General features: G+C 28.9%; 1 protein-coding gene across 1 annotated transcript; it reads left to right on the top strand.

The window, feature by feature from the left end:
- The first annotated feature begins 8,539 nt into the window (after positions 1-8,539).
- On the top strand, positions 8,540-10,366 carry LOC118033741 (protein ROH1A). Its single transcript, XM_035038840.2, has one exon. The coding sequence runs from the start codon at positions 8,837-8,839 to the stop codon at positions 10,022-10,024; it is 1,188 nt and encodes a 395-aa protein (XP_034894731.1). The 5' UTR covers positions 8,540-8,836; the 3' UTR covers positions 10,025-10,366.
- Positions 10,367-16,116: the final 5,750 nt, after the last annotated feature.

Here is a 16,116-nt window from a genome sequence, read left to right as displayed (position 1 = left end):
TAATTATTTAGTGATTTGCTATATTTTAAATATTGATATGTATGATTGAATATCTTACTCATTCTAAAAAAATGTTTATTTAGTTAATGTTGTGATTGGTATGTATTGATGATGATTTGTATAGACATTTTAGCCATCAATAATGTTTATTTAGATAATGTTATGATTGCTAAATTTGAATGATTTATTTTAAAATAAAAAATAATAACTTAATAACTTTAATTAAAAGACAATTGTAGGTTAGATTTTTTTTAGGAGCATGTGTTACACTAAATGTTATTTGTCACACACACATACCACTCCAGTATAAGCTATCTAATCTAACTTATGATTAAAAAAACAGTTACATGTACCTCAAAAAATCACATCACATTTCATCAAAAAGAAAAAAGCCTACAACACAACCATCTAATAGGTAGCCTAGTGGTAAGAACTTGGAAACAAGGGGTCTGTTCCCCCTATGGTCTCAAGTTTGAGCCATGTGGTTGCTAATATAATGGCCTAGTGGTAAGAGCTTTGGAACAAGAGGTTTGTTCCCCATGTGGTCTCAAGTTTGAGCCATATGGTTAGTAATATAATCGCCACTAGAGGCTTACATGGTCAGTAATATAATCGCCACTAGAGGCTTACATGGTCGTTAACTTCAGGACCAGTGGGATTAGTCAAGATACGTGTAAGCTAGCCCGAACACCCACATTAATAAATAATAATAATAATAATAATAAAAGAACCTATAACACATCATAACCTGAAATATTACTAGTTAGTTACTGTATCTTTAAGATACTGGCTGTATGATAAACAAAGAAAATATATACACACACTGAAATAGTACGAGTAATAAGTATTTGTTTTTCATTCTTAAAGAAAAAAAAAAGCATTGGTTTTCATGTTACTATATGGGTTTCGAATTAAATGGGAGAATACAAAACAAAAATCTCTTGTAGTAAATTACATCAATCCTTGAGCAAAACATTACCACTCAAACATGAAAACTGATTAAATTATACGTTATACTAAACATATGATGTGTGTGGATGACCTGAACATAAGCTGATTGGTGGGGCAGTCTTTCTCGATTGAGCAAGAGGCCTCTTTAACGGTTATTAACGATAAAAAACGGCATTTTCACCCCCCCTCAAAAAAAAAAAAATGATAGATACGACATTTAAGGATTCAAAATCAATAAAGAAAGCATGACATTTGTTTTTTTATATAAAAATATATTTAAATAATATTTTTTATTTTTTAAAATTTATTTTTGATATTAACATATCAAAATAATTTAAAATTTAAAAAAAATTAAATTTTTAAAAATATTTTTCAAACACAAAAACAGACAACACTATAAATATTATTCTTAACGTTGCTTTCAAATTCTAACATCAACCCATGGTTGGCTTGATTTGTCCATACATGCATCGTCTCCTATGTATATTAAAAAAAGAAATGTCTCGATCACTTTATTTTCTTTCTTTTGTCTGATTTCTTGCCACAATTAACGCTAATTATGGTGATGTAATGTTGGTGAGCGAGGGAGTGAGAGGGAGATTTACCACATTGCCACAGAGATCAGTAGATTGTGAGTGCACAGTGCGTCCATTTTTCTCTTTCTTTTATCAAAAGGTTTTTTGGGGTTCCATTATTGCATCTGTAACGATCGAAGCCTAGGCCGGCTAATCTCCTTAAATCTCGAAGTAGTTGCCAAGTCGGTCTCAGGTTAGAATAACGTTCATAATTGTTTTTTTTTTTTTTTTTTGCCAAATATTGGGATTTTTCAGTTTTCTTTTGAGAATTTTATTTAATTTCATTAAACGAAGAGGCAAGAAGTGATTACAGTCAACAATAATAAATGGCTGACCCGTGCAAAAGCTTTTTTTTTTTTTTTTTTTAATTTGTGTTTTTGGTGTTGTAGTGTTAGATGTTTTTCTATTAAAATATTTATTTTTTTAATATTAATATATTAAAATCATTTAAAATATCTCAAAATTATTAATTTTATATTTCTCTCATAAAAAAACATTTTAGAAAACTAATTATAACAAAAAATTAGTTGGTTCTCATTTATTAACGAGGTGCAACACAAACGGGGCTTTAAACTAACCGTTGACTAATGTTGTAAATATATGCTGAAATTTACCACTGGGAAAGTGGTCACGTGTCTCGAATGGATGGCCGGTTGTGAGATTTGGTTAAAATTATATGGTGGTATTATAGTAGTGATTAATTTTTAAAAGTGTTTTTTTTGTTTAAAAATACATGAAAATAAAATTTTTTAAATTTATTTTTGACATCAGCACATCAAAATAATAAAAAAATATTAATTTTAAATAAAAATAATTTAAAATTTTATAAAACATGATTTATACAGTAAAAATTATTAATAATATATTTATTTTATTTTATTTATTAAGAATAAAATAATATTTTTAATTTAATCTATATATAATTTTTTTATACTTAAATTAAAATAAATGCTTGAGAATAAATAGATTAACAAGAACTTTAGCATCTTTTTTTTTTATATTTGTATTTTTTTTTTGTGTTGATTTAGATTACTTTAACATGATATTAAAATTGATTTAACATGATATCAAAATTGATTTCATGATAAAATTTAGTCTCAAACACAGTTTTCACATATCTACTACATAATTTTTTTTATTTTTTTATTAATTTGAATTACTTTAATAAAAACAAACAAAAACAACAAAATGTAGAATTTTCTTTAGCTATTCTCGAGTAGACAAACGATCAGTGCTATAGAGACACGTTGAGATTCAAATCACAATCAAAGTTAATATTTGTCAGCGTACTATAACGAATTTTTAGTCGAATTCACCAAACAGTAAGCTCTCTGTTTTTTTCCCCCAAAAATCACTCGAAGAAAAATAGTTAAGAGACTAAAAATGTTCAATCAATCAGTAAACTTCACAAGTCGAATTCTGACAAAACATTGGAAGTCGATGGGAATCTTAAGAACAAACATTGATCCCCCAAAACCGTTCCCTCCACAAAAAGATTAAAAAATCCCACAAAATCAATCAATCCCTGCATGGAGTGGTCCATGTCAGAGGCTAACCTTTGCAATTCTTGCCTCTTTTCCACATGGCCCATGTCAGAGGCAATACAAATTTTGGTGCTTGTACTTTATCAGAGCCTTTAGTTAAATATACGAACATCGAGATTCCAAGACAAAACAAAACAAAAAAGGACAATTTATTTTTTTATATACATATCTTTCGGTTATTGTTATCAAGAAACTCCTAAATCTTAAATCCATATACAACAGTGAAAAGTAGAAAGTGAGTGGCATTATGTTTTAGGCACTTGTTTTTTTATTTTAAAAAAATTTAATTTTTTTTTATTTTTTTTATTTTAAATTAATATATTTTTAATGTTTTTAAATTATTTTGATATGCTGGTATTAATAATGATTTTTCTAAAAAATAAAAATATATATTATTTTAATATATTTTTGTGTGAAAAAACATTTTGAAAAACAACCATATAAGTATTTTTAAATGTATTTTTAGAATATGGTTTTTTTATTTATATTTTTTTCTTCAAGTTAATGCATTTTATGATTTTTTAATAACCCGCGCGGAGAAGAAGGGATGAAAATATTTTCTTCTAATTTGTAACTAGTCTTTTTTGTTTTATTTTTAAAAAATAATCCTTTTTTTTTTTTATGAAGGGCACACTCCCAAAAAAGATATCGCTTGTTTGTTTAATGACATGGATGTCGCAGGCAATTTAAAAGATTCTAATAGTGGAGATAATTCATTGAGAAAAATTTATAAAGTTACAAAACGTAGAGATACTTCATTGAAAAAAATATATGAAGGCACAAATACTTAGAATATAAAAATAAAAGTAAAGACATTAAGTTGAAAAAAATTACAAGTAATAAAAAAAATAAAGTAGATACACGACCTATAAAGTTGGTACGTATAAATACATACATTGAATTTTCTATTACTATCACCTGGAACAGTAAAGAACTAAAACCCTTCGGGAAATAACTGTAACTTCAAATTTGTTGTTACTGTTCACTGAATGTTTATGCTCCTGCATTTGAAAAACTTAAAATAGGCTTTAAAGTGTATTAATGTATTTTTTTCATAGTTTATTTGTCATTACCAAAGGAAAACAGGAAAAAATAAATATTTTATCATTTTAATTATACAATAAAACGATCCAAATACCTTTGCAAACCATATAAAAACTGATGTTAAAAGATATTTTTTGTATTTTATAATAATTTTTCTGGCTATTATAATTAGAAGTTGAGAGGAATTTTGGTATTTGTATAAATATAGAAAATAATAAACAATTAAAATGCACTATGAAACTACAAAAATACCTTTAAAATAAAAGGAAATTTAAGCTTGAGGACAAGAAGTGTTTTCAGCTTTTCACAATGTTTTTTTTTAATTACAAAATTAGTTAAGGAATAATTCTATATTTGTCTAAATAAAAAAATAACAAACAAAAAGTTGGGTGCACAAGAGGCTCTTGTACCCTTCGGACAATGCTTGTGGTGCCTTTTGGCGTCTAAAAATACCATTTTTTCGTGTCATTAATTAAAAGCATCACCTTGTATCTTTCTTATCGTTGCGGTGAGTGTCTACATTGGCGGTTTGGTTTGGCATGGGTAGGCTTTTTTTTTTTTCCTTCCTCTTCTCCCCCTCCTCCGCTAAAAAATATTACTTGGGGCTCTTGGTTATTGGCATTTCAATTTTAGTTCTTATTTTTTTTTTTTAATTTTTTGTGTTGACCTTTATATAAAAGTTTTATTTGTTCTCAATTTCATCATCAAATCCTAATTTATCAAATATTATATTTTTCAATGTAATTCTCTTTAGTTGAACTTATAATTTTTACCATTTGTTATTTTATAAAACTTTTAGTGGTTTTCAATGTCATCACTCAATTTAAACAAATTGAAGGTATTATGTTTTTTAATTTGATTATCATTATTTTTATTTTTTCCCTTGATCTCCTTGTAAAAGTCATTGTTATTTTCAATTTTATTTTTTAATTGCAAAATTGTTTTTACTTTTTATGTCAATCATGATCTTTATTCATTTTAATTTTTTTTGTCATTTTACTAATTTTATTTTTTTAAAATTTAATATTTTAATAAAATATAAAATCTATTTTTTATTTTAATTTGATACTCATTCTTTTAATTTATATTTTTAAAATTCTTTTTTTATAATTAATTTTTTTAAAAAAATTATCTTTCAATATTTTATTAATTTAAAATTAAACTTTATGGTTTTTTCAGATTATGTGCTTCAAGTCTAAAAAATTAGGCCACATTTTAAAAAAAAAAAAATTATAATTCTTTTTATTTTTTTATGGGTATTTGAATTTTATAATTTGAATAACTGATTTGATATAATATCTCAAATTAATTTAAACCTGATTATTATGATTATAAACTTATTCGTTGCTAATTTTTTTTATCTTATTATAATATTTGAACGTATTTTTTTATAAAAAAACAATTTATTTATGCGAAAAAGCGCGACCAACATTGCTTGTTCAAACTAACAAAACTTTAGAAGTCAGGGGAATTTGAAAAAACATCCACGAATCCCAAAGCATCCACGAATATTTTTAACATTAATATATTAAAATAATAATAAAATATTAAAAATTAAATAGTAGCCCACAAGTTCCGTTGGTTTGCAATCCGAAACGGGCGCTTATTTACATTTCTTTGTTGCAACTCACCTCGAGTCAGCATGTATCACTTTAAGCAAGACGGTGATGATGACGTGACTGACCCATTAAAAAAATAATCAAATCAAAACCAGAACAACGGGACCCACTTGGATTCATCATCATCATTTATTATATATAAAGAAGAGATATATATATATCATCATCATCATAAAAATAAATTATTACATTAGTTGATGAGCTGACAGATGAGGTGGACGGCCGGAAATTACTAATAAGAAATAACGCTCGATGGTGGGAGGGTGAGCAAGGTTGATCGTGCGGTCGCGTAGTGGGGAATCAAGAGAAAAAAGTCTATGACCCGGTCATAGACCTTTTCATCTATTTATTGGTGGTTGTAATTATTTTCGGATAAATCATTCTTAGTCCCCAAAGTCTAGATGTATTGAGATTCCAGTCTCTTAGGTTCAAAAAATCTAGGCCGCAATCTCTCAGTGTTATTATGTGGCCATTGTTATTTTGTTTTCTTCTTGTTTTTTTTCCTTAAAAAATCATTTTCATATATGAATTGTAGAATAAATTAAATGGTGTTTGAGTTTAGCAATTAGATGGTTTAATCAGTAGTTTTATAATTACTTTAATAATTTAAATCATTTAGTAAATTAGTTTTTATTATAAAAAAGATGTTTGACCTTCAAAATCTATTAAGATGTTTGAGAGTGTGATTACAATTATTTTTTAAATGTTTTTTTACTTAAAAATATATTAAAATAATTTTTTTTAAAAATTTCTTTTGATATTAACGTGTTAAAATAATTTAAAAACACTAAAAAATATTAATTTTAAATAAAATTTAAAAAATATAATTTATACCACATTCTCAAATACTTTATAAGAGATAAAGGGATACAAACATCAATTGAGTTACAATTTACTTATATGATTCAATTATTTGATGAATCATGTCATATTGAGCTTTAAATAAAATTAAATTGTGATACTATTCTGTTTGATTTTAGAATTTAATTAGTCATGATTATGGAAAAAAGAGAGAAAATTAAGTTAATTATCTAAATAATCATCTCAACGAGTGAATTTAATTCTTTTTTCTTAAAAAAATGGTGTACTTTAATAAACATACAAGATCAAATTTTGTTTGAATGGTTTTTCAATTTGATATATTAATCTACTCTGATTTAGAAAACGCTGAGTAAATGTTTAAACTTGAGTGTTTGGAACGACCACGTTTTATTGAGGTAATTCAATTGCCCCGTTGATCAAACATGAGTGAATAAAGGCGAGAGGAACTTGACGGACTAAAGTTGAGGCGAGGAAAGGATTAGGGACTAGAAAATAATTTATCCTTTGTTTCTTAATTCATCCTTATTTCTCTGACGATGCGACCAGACTAATTTGCATATGCGTCGCGCAAAGACGCGTTCCTCGCTGCGATCAACTTGTCATTTGTAGATGACGCAGGAACTCTCCACTGCTTTTACCAGAATGCCCTTATTTGTTTATTTAAACAACGAGAATACATCTCGTTAGCCTTTTGTGACACCGGAGATTTTCTTTCTTTTTTCTCAATTTGTTTTTCCTTTTTGGAATATGTGTAAAGTTTCCTTTCCGTTTGGGTACATGCATCTAGCCACTCACTTTATTTTTTTAACTAATGTGAATAAGGAGTAAATTTAGTGTATTTTAATTAATTTTATAAATTATAAAAATTAATAATTATATAAATCTTTAGTAAAAATTTGAAATCATAAAGTTCAAATAATTTACCCATTCACTTTATCTAGTTTAGTGGATTTTTTTTTTAATTTTTTCCATTATATATCTTAAGACATGCTACGGTTGATACCAATTAGGATAATTTAATTTTTATATTAATAAATACTGAATTAAAATCAAAATCTTGCTTAAATAAATCAGACATGTAAGTGGATGCTTTCAATTATATCAATTAATGTGTACCCTTACAGGACATGTTAGACAAATCTTCTTCTTTTCTCTTCTTTTCTTTTTTAATAGATGGGATGATATTTTCCTTCCCCTTCTAGATGTTTTCCTTGATCCATCATTAGTATTAGTTTGTTGTATTATGGAAGATTTGATATAACTATTTATGATCGGTAGCAACAAAATGGGAGTATCTAAAAAGTTCAAATTTGTGGTGCTTAGGGATATACTAAAAGCCTATTTATTTTTTGTGTTAAATATATCTATATTTTATTAAATTTAAACCATTTCTTTACATTATAAATAAATAAACTTTTATTAATAAAAAAACATCCTTCCTTCTATTATGTTTGCCATTGTTAACAAAGTGGACAATAACTCAAATTCAAAAATATTTAATAAGAAAATAATGCGTAACATACCCTCATGAATTTTTCAATTATTTATTAATTATTTTAAATAGTTTTCTCACACACCTCAAATTTTAAATTAAATTCCTTAAATAATAACTAGTACAAATTAATTTACATGCATTGTTGTCTGCTTAGACAACACAAATAATAATTAAAAATATGATAATAGTTGTTTTTTTAAAATATTTTTTCTCATAAATATATTAAAATAATATTTATTTTTATTTTTTTAAAAAAATATTTTTAGCATAGTACAACATATTAAAATAATTTAAATATATATATATATATAATTTTAAACAAAAATAAATAAATTTTCATAAAACAAACAACACTATAGCCATTCATTTCCTTTTCATTGTATACCAATTATTTCCACTTTAAAATGTATCCATTTTAGATGAACCAACAATTGTGGGCGAAAAAAAATAAATCCTTACAAAAAGCCCCAACCGAGTCAGCCTCCGTAAGAAGAGAAGAAATGGTCTCGTCCAAGACAAGCCGTAAAACCATCTACACTCCCTCGTATATAACTGCGCAACTGTCTCTCTATCTCACAAAAAGAGCCTCTTGCTTCTTTGACCTGTTCCTCTCTTCCTCCATTTTCCCCTCCTACAACAAAAACAAACACACACACAAACACTACCATTAACCACCAATCTTCAGTTTCAAATCTGAAAACAATAAAAACAAGAACAAAAACATCATCACTTGTCTTGTGTTTTTTTTTTTTTCCTTTTCAAACCATCATCAAAAAAACCTTAAAGATGCCTGCTACAGAACACCAGCAATCATTTCTTGGCAGAATCAGCATTAGAAGAAACCAAGTAATTGCTATGGATGGTAACCATGAACAAGAACTAGAAGACCTGGAGCTTTTTCAAAGACATACAGGTGATCGTTTTGCTGATTTACTATCGTTTCCTGAAGATTATCCTTTCACCGGTGAGCCATTTCTCTCAATTTCTTGGCTAAGAAAACTAGTTGATGTTTTGCTGTGCTGTGAGGCAGAATTCAAAGCTGTTTTAATTATGGGTCGTGACCCTTCTCAAATACTTAAACCACCATTGGATCGTTTACTTATTGATTTTATGGAACGTGCTGTTAAAGTTCTTGATATTTGTAATGCCGTTTCTAGCGGGGTTGATTCTATTCGTCAATGTCAAAAATTGGCTGAGATTGTTGTTTCTGCTTTAGAGCAGAAACCAATTGGTGATGGTCAAGTTAAGCGATCTAGAAAGGCTCTCAGCGCTTTGATGTCTGCTTTGACAATTGATGATAAAGAAAATAATCATTCAAGGTATGCAGAGAGAACTTGGTCTTTTGGAAGGAGAGGAAGTAACAGTGGGGGTAATCATAAGGACCGAGCTACTCACGGTTCTTTTCGATCTTCGTCAATGGTTGTGGCTAAAAACTGGTCTGCTGCAAAACAAATTCAGGCTATGTGTTCTAATTTGGCGGTACCAAGAGGTGGAGAATCAACGGGATTGGCTCAGCCTGTTTATATAATGAGTAATGTTATGGTTTTTGTGATGTGGGCTCTTGTGGCCGCAATTCCATGTCAAGAAAGGAGTGGATTGTCAACACATTTTCAGATTCCAAAGCAATTTGTGTGGGCACATAGCATAATTGGGATGCAGGAGAAGATTGGGGAGGAATGGAAAAAGAAAGAGAAAAAAGGATCTGCTGGATTGCTAGAGGAGATACAAAGGATGGAGAAGTTGGGGCAGAGTTTAATTGAATTTGCTGATGGATTCCAATTTCCTGCGGAGGCTGAGAAGTTGGAGGAAGTGGCTGCGCGGGTGGCGGAGCTGGCGGAGATTTGCCAGAGAATGGAGGAAGGCTTGATGCCTTTACAGCAGCAGATTAGAGAGTTGTTTCATAGGATTGTAAGGAGCAGGACAGAGATTCTTGATTTGTTGGATAATGGGAAAGCTTCTCAACCTATAATATAATGTGCGTCTGAACTTTTGTGCAAAATGGGGTCTTGAAAGTTTGAGAATTTTTAGGTATTTTTATGATTCCAGGTTCAACTTGTTCATGAGTAGATGAACATGGGCATATGTTGAGCCTCAAAGTGGATGTTCATACACGGTTTCCTTTTCCTTTTCTCTTTCCTAGGGATTATACGGCTTCAACGCATCATGTTTAGAGGTCTAGTATGCATTTCTAAATGTGAAATGTACTCGTTTTTTTTTTCTTTATTTTCCTGGCATTATTTGTATTGTGTCGAGCACAGGATGTTTTGTTTGAAAGAAATGTATAGCACTAATCAAGGTTTAATTTTGGACTTCTTAGAGGAGTTGCATTGGCAGTTTTTTTTATATTATGGAAATAGATGTATTGGTCCTTCGGTTTTCTTATCAGGGCAGGCAAATTACAGGACTGGAATATTGATTTTTTAAGAAATGTTTAGGTGGCAGGTCTTGGCAGCCCAAAGAACAGCTCGAATTCAGCTGGGTTTTGTGGTTTTATGGAATGACCTTGCTGCAATTTCCTTTCGCGGTGTAAATCTACCCAATAAAGGGACTAGCATTGCTCTAAAACTCTGTAAATTCCATGGCTAATGTTTTGTAATTTGATCTACACTGTTGCATGTTCACCATTTCAGATTTGCTTAGCTCCTCAACATGGAACACGGGCCAGAGAAGAAAAGAATCATTTCATGATCATCTCCATTTCTTTGTTTGATTTCTCCTGCCTTTGTTGCCAAAGTTTGCAAGGAAAAGAGGTAGATGAATACTTTATTAGTGGAAATTCATAGAAGAGACAAGTGTAAATGGAACTGATATCATATCGTGTCTTCCACCTTCTCCTTCAAGATTGGAATCTCTCTCTCTCTCTCTCTCTCTCTCTCTACAACTTGATTAGATTAACCCGTTTTGTATAAAGAGAGAAAATGCACTAGACAGATTCAAGCGCAAACCTTCACCCCGCTATTGCTTAACTTGTCAACAAGGTCCTTCGTCTCTCTCATCCTTTTCGGCTGTGCTGCAAACATCTTCTATCTGGCCACTCCCTGCAAACTGGAACATGATCGTCTGCCAATTAAAAAGGTCCCGTGTGTGTAGAAGCAATACATTCTGATTTTTGCAGACGCAAGGCCTGAATTTTAGCGAAATTGATTAAAAAAGCTCGTTATCATTGTGCTCCTTGTCGAGGCTACAACAGAGGAAGAAAGTCGTACAAGCATTGGCAGCATTCATGACCAAGAACCCAAAAAGTCATTCCTTCTTTAGAAAAGATTCTTCCAGTCCATCTTTTTATCGTGTGTTTCCACATTGAAGAAAAAAACAGTGGCCAGTTAAAGGAGTTACAGTAACTCCTCATCAATTTTGGGAATCAGAATGCTCAAACATCTCCACATTTTCATTTAGTCCATCTTTTTTAAAAATAGGGTCAATCCTGCCTTTGAATCTATGCAATGGTTTTGCAATTTGCTTGCTATAAATTTCATAGGGAATAAACAACTAACAATAGCATACCATTTACAGGCAGTCTTCAAGATGCAAAAACACTCTTTCCAGAGATTTTCACATGATGCATTCGTTGAGATATGTCGTTGGAGACAAATGCATGGCTTTTCTATATAATGCTAAATAAATTCTTGCGACGAACAGAAGGAAAAACAAACAAACTAAATAGTGTTTTTCAGGTAAGCTTCTAATCTCCCCTGAAATAAAAGCATCCAACGCCCAACTTTTCTCATGTGGATAAACATGTATCTGCCCTTCTGGAAAGGAAAAAAAGTAGCGTGCCTTGACGGTGTCATAAACGAATCTGTCCCTATCCGAACATTGCCTTTTGTTGGTTCCTTTGGCAGGTGCTTCTTCTTCTTTTTCTTCCTTTTAATCTATTTATTTTATTTTTCAGTTGTTATTCAAATATATATCATCAGTGGAGTGTATTGATTTTTTTCCCTCCACAGTACAGCCAGCAAAGAAAAAATCTGGAGGCAAAATTATCTTTTCGAGATTTAATTAATTATCTCAACCTTTTGCATGATATAAAAAACTAAATTACCCTTAAAAAAAACAAAAATTTGCTTCGCATCCAGGTGTTGCTTGGTTTTTTACTTTTTTTTTTTTTTTTAACAGTAAGATACCAGAATTACCTATTACACAAAAAACTCCTAGACTTATTGTCATAGTTTTTTTTTTTTTAATAATTATATATATTTTTTGTTATTACCACATGAACTAAGGGATGATTTGATAATTTACCAATTTTAAATATTATTAAAAAAGATGGTTGATGTGCCGGCGCTTGGGTGTATCCACGGGTTTCAAACACCTCGTGTTGCTTCGCTCATTGGCCAAACACCAGATTCAAAGTGGTGTCGGAAAGTACCAAGTGTCCCTTGCAGGATTGGGCAACACATGTGGTTAATGAACCGCCGGTTTGTGCCCACAACTTTTTTATTTTCATTTTCCCCCTTTTTCCTTTTGATTGCTACGTTAAACTCTCTAATTTTTCAAACCAAACCTTCAACTTGGTTTTTCTTCGAATTTAGTCCATGATTTTTAGTTACTATTTTTATTATTTTCTTGATGTATTTTATTTTTTAATTTCATCCCTCATTATTTTATTTCATATAGTTTTGTGCCGGATTTGGTTCCCATTCTTTTAATTACAATTTATTTTTTAATTTATTATTAATTTTGAAAGGGTTGAAAAAAAAAATTCATGATTTTTTTGAGTCTACCCTTTCTAGGGTAACCCGATATTATGACTCAAGACATTAGTTTTGAAGATTAGTCTGGTTGAATGATAAAATTAAACCTTTAAAAAAAAATTCAGTTTTATCATTCAATTTTATATTTTTGGGCCTTCAACTTTTTGAGTTTTTCACTTTTTTTTTTATAGGGTTGTTTTGATCTCAAATCTCATGTTGTCGGTTGTTCGAGTTAACCCAGATTAACAAGAATTTTTTTTTTTTGACAAATGTGCATCTAACCACACAACCAAATAGTGCCTTAATTATTTTGTTTGTCTGGGAGTTGATCACTATTGTGTTATTCAGTTTCTTTTATACATGGTTATCTTACTCTCATAAGATGGCCATGTGTTTGACATGTTGATTGAGTAAGTTGTTTTTGTGTTTTTTTTTTAAATTCTTTTTTTTTTAATTCATCCTTTAATTTTTATTTTGTTGGTAATTTAGTTTATTTTTTTCTTCATTTTTCTCTTTATAAGGTTCTCCCATTTTCAATCAATTTCTTCTTTATTATCAAATAAGATAATTGGTACCTTTTACAAATAAATATAGGGTGTCTTTTTATAATAGTGACAAACACTTTTTTTTTTATTAGTCATTATTTTTTTTATTGTTGTTAGATTTTTATTTTACAACATATTATTAAATTAACCAAACTTATCAAAACTATTTAAATCAATAACCTAAGTCTCAAATTTTTCTTACTCTTTTAAAAACTCTATCATTGCCTAAACATTCTTTTTTAATATTAGAAAAAATTTGACCTGACCTGTGGTGTAGCACGATCCACCTATTTAATTAGATTTTAATTACCGAACTATAATCAAACCTATTGTATTTCATTTGTTTATTGATTTGTGAGCTCTCCATAAATTTTATGTTTGTCATTGTGGTAGTTTTTGTGGTTGCAATTTAAAAATATTAGGTAAAAAAACACTTTGAGTTGTGTTTTATAAAAAAAATAGACTTTAAAAAATATGTGTTTAGTTAAAATTGTTGTGAGATGAATTTTTGTATGCAAAATAAATGAAAAGCATGTTTCCATGAATGAAAAAGCAAATTATTTTAGATTCTACAAAACCAAGATTTAAAATGCAATTATATGTGAGGCCTAGTGCAAGAAGCATAAGCTATTTTGCTAACTATTTTTTTATATGGTTGGGCAAAAAATAGAAGCTCCTGTAATACTGAACTTGGACAAAAAACAGAAGCTACTATAATACCAAACACACCTTTAAAGATAATATTTATCGTAACTATTTTATCTTAACCATTTATTACTCGTCATATATCTTGGTTGATCCAACCACTTTTAAATCAATCATTAATAATCTAAATGCTTGAATATCCCTTCTTAGTAGCACACTATATAGGTGGTTTGTGCAGTGTCAGAGGCTAAGTTAATTTTTTTAACATAAAAAAATATTTAGGTGACATCAATGTTTTTAAAGAAACAAGAAAATTCTGAGGCTTAGGTAATTGACTTGATTGAATTTATTAATTTAATAATATGATTAAAAAAAAGCATCAACAGTAAATAAAATGAACAAAAAAATAACAATGATTAACTATAAAAAATAAGCTGTCACTATTATAATCGGTAAGAGAAGAAAGAAGCTCATTAAAGACTCACTGTCACTCTACCATGGACATTGTCTCAACATTAGAAAGAGGTCAGATGATTTAACGCCATTGCAAAATGTTTTATGATGACATTAAAAGAGATAGTACACGCAAACAGAGTAATGATCCTGAAAAGCAAATCAAATAAAATATCATAAAGGGAGTACATCATGCTTATATTTAATCAATTAATTTAATTGTATTAAAAAAACTTCTTTTAAAAAAGATGAATTTAAAAAATAATGATAAATAAAAAGACTTGAGAGAACCCAAGTTATTTTTAAAATAGTGAAAAATCCTACAGAAATAAAATAAAAAAGGTAAAATTCCAATTGAATAAATATTAAAGGATGAAATTGAAAAAACATGAGCTTAAGAAAAGAAAAAAAAAACCCGGGCGAATATTCTAAACTTATAACCCGTGAAATCCTAGACCCGAGCTCAATTAAGAAGCTCAATTCTCAACCAACTTGATATTTAAGGATAAAAACAGAAAAAAAAATCAATTTAAAATTTTTTTCAAAGTAAAAAGATAACTATAAAAAATTAAGGATTAAATTTGATAGAAAAAAAGATTGAAAAAGGATGATCATAAAAAAATCAATCTTAAAATTTATCTCAACTAAAATGCATATTAATAAAAAAATGAAGACTAAATCTAAGAGAAGATAAAATTGAAAAAAAAAATCTAATTTTATAAATTAATTAAAATAAAATAAATAGTAATAAAAAAACATGGGCCAATTTTTTTTAAAAAAACCTAAAAGGCTATTTGAGAATTTGAAAGTTCAGATGCGAAAATCGATGAGAAGAGAGAAAACAACGAAAAAAAAAAAAAGAATCAAAAGTTGGTGGCACCATATCGAAGGTCTATCAATCACTCATCTCGTCTAAAAATGGAGAGACCACACAGATGACTTGAACATAAATATAAAAGCTGGCATTTGGCAATCGGGGATGCCTTATGCATTGCCTTAAAAAACATGGTTTATCCCACACACATCATCTGTTTTTGGTGCTCAATAAAAAAAATTATATTTATTAAAATATTAATTTTTTTCTTAGTCAACTTGATTATATATAAAAAAAGAATGAAAATATAAAAAAATCCCTAGATGTTAGTTAAATAAGTTTTGCTTATAAAGTTAATTTAGTCATTTATTGTATTTTGAAAAAGTAAAAATACTAAAATGCCCCTGAACACCATTATATAGGGCTAAAAAATGAAAAAGATTAATTTGTCCTAATCAATTTAATAATGACTAATAAATCTTGTGAAAAAATTGTTATACCCTTAATAGTTATTTCAATGATTTTTTGTGTGAAGAGAAAAATAATAATTTTACTGTAGCAATTTAGTATAAAATATATGTGTAAAGTAAAACTTTGATTCCTTTAATATTTTTTCAATAATGAGATTATTTTGGGCTTATTTTAATGCCATTTGCGAATCTTGTTTCTGTGCGAACATTGCGGTTTCCTCTCCTTTTTTTTTTTAATTTTAATGTATCTCTTGTTTTTATTGAAAATATTTTGCATTTAGACGGAGCCCTTTTCGTGGTCGTATTTTGTTTTTTGCAATTCATCATCCGACCCCATGAAAGTACATTTTGCTTTCTTAGGACGTATCCATAAAATAGATGAGAATCCAACCTGGGCCACGAATAGCTTAGATGAGATACACGAGATTGCTCTTAGCCCCATTTT

Source organism: Populus alba, chromosome 1 (assembly GCF_005239225.2).
Source record: "Populus alba chromosome 1, ASM523922v2, whole genome shotgun sequence".
NCBI lineage: Eukaryota > Viridiplantae > Streptophyta > Magnoliopsida > Malpighiales > Salicaceae > Populus > Populus alba.
This window is presented reverse-complemented; position numbering and strand designations above follow the sequence as displayed.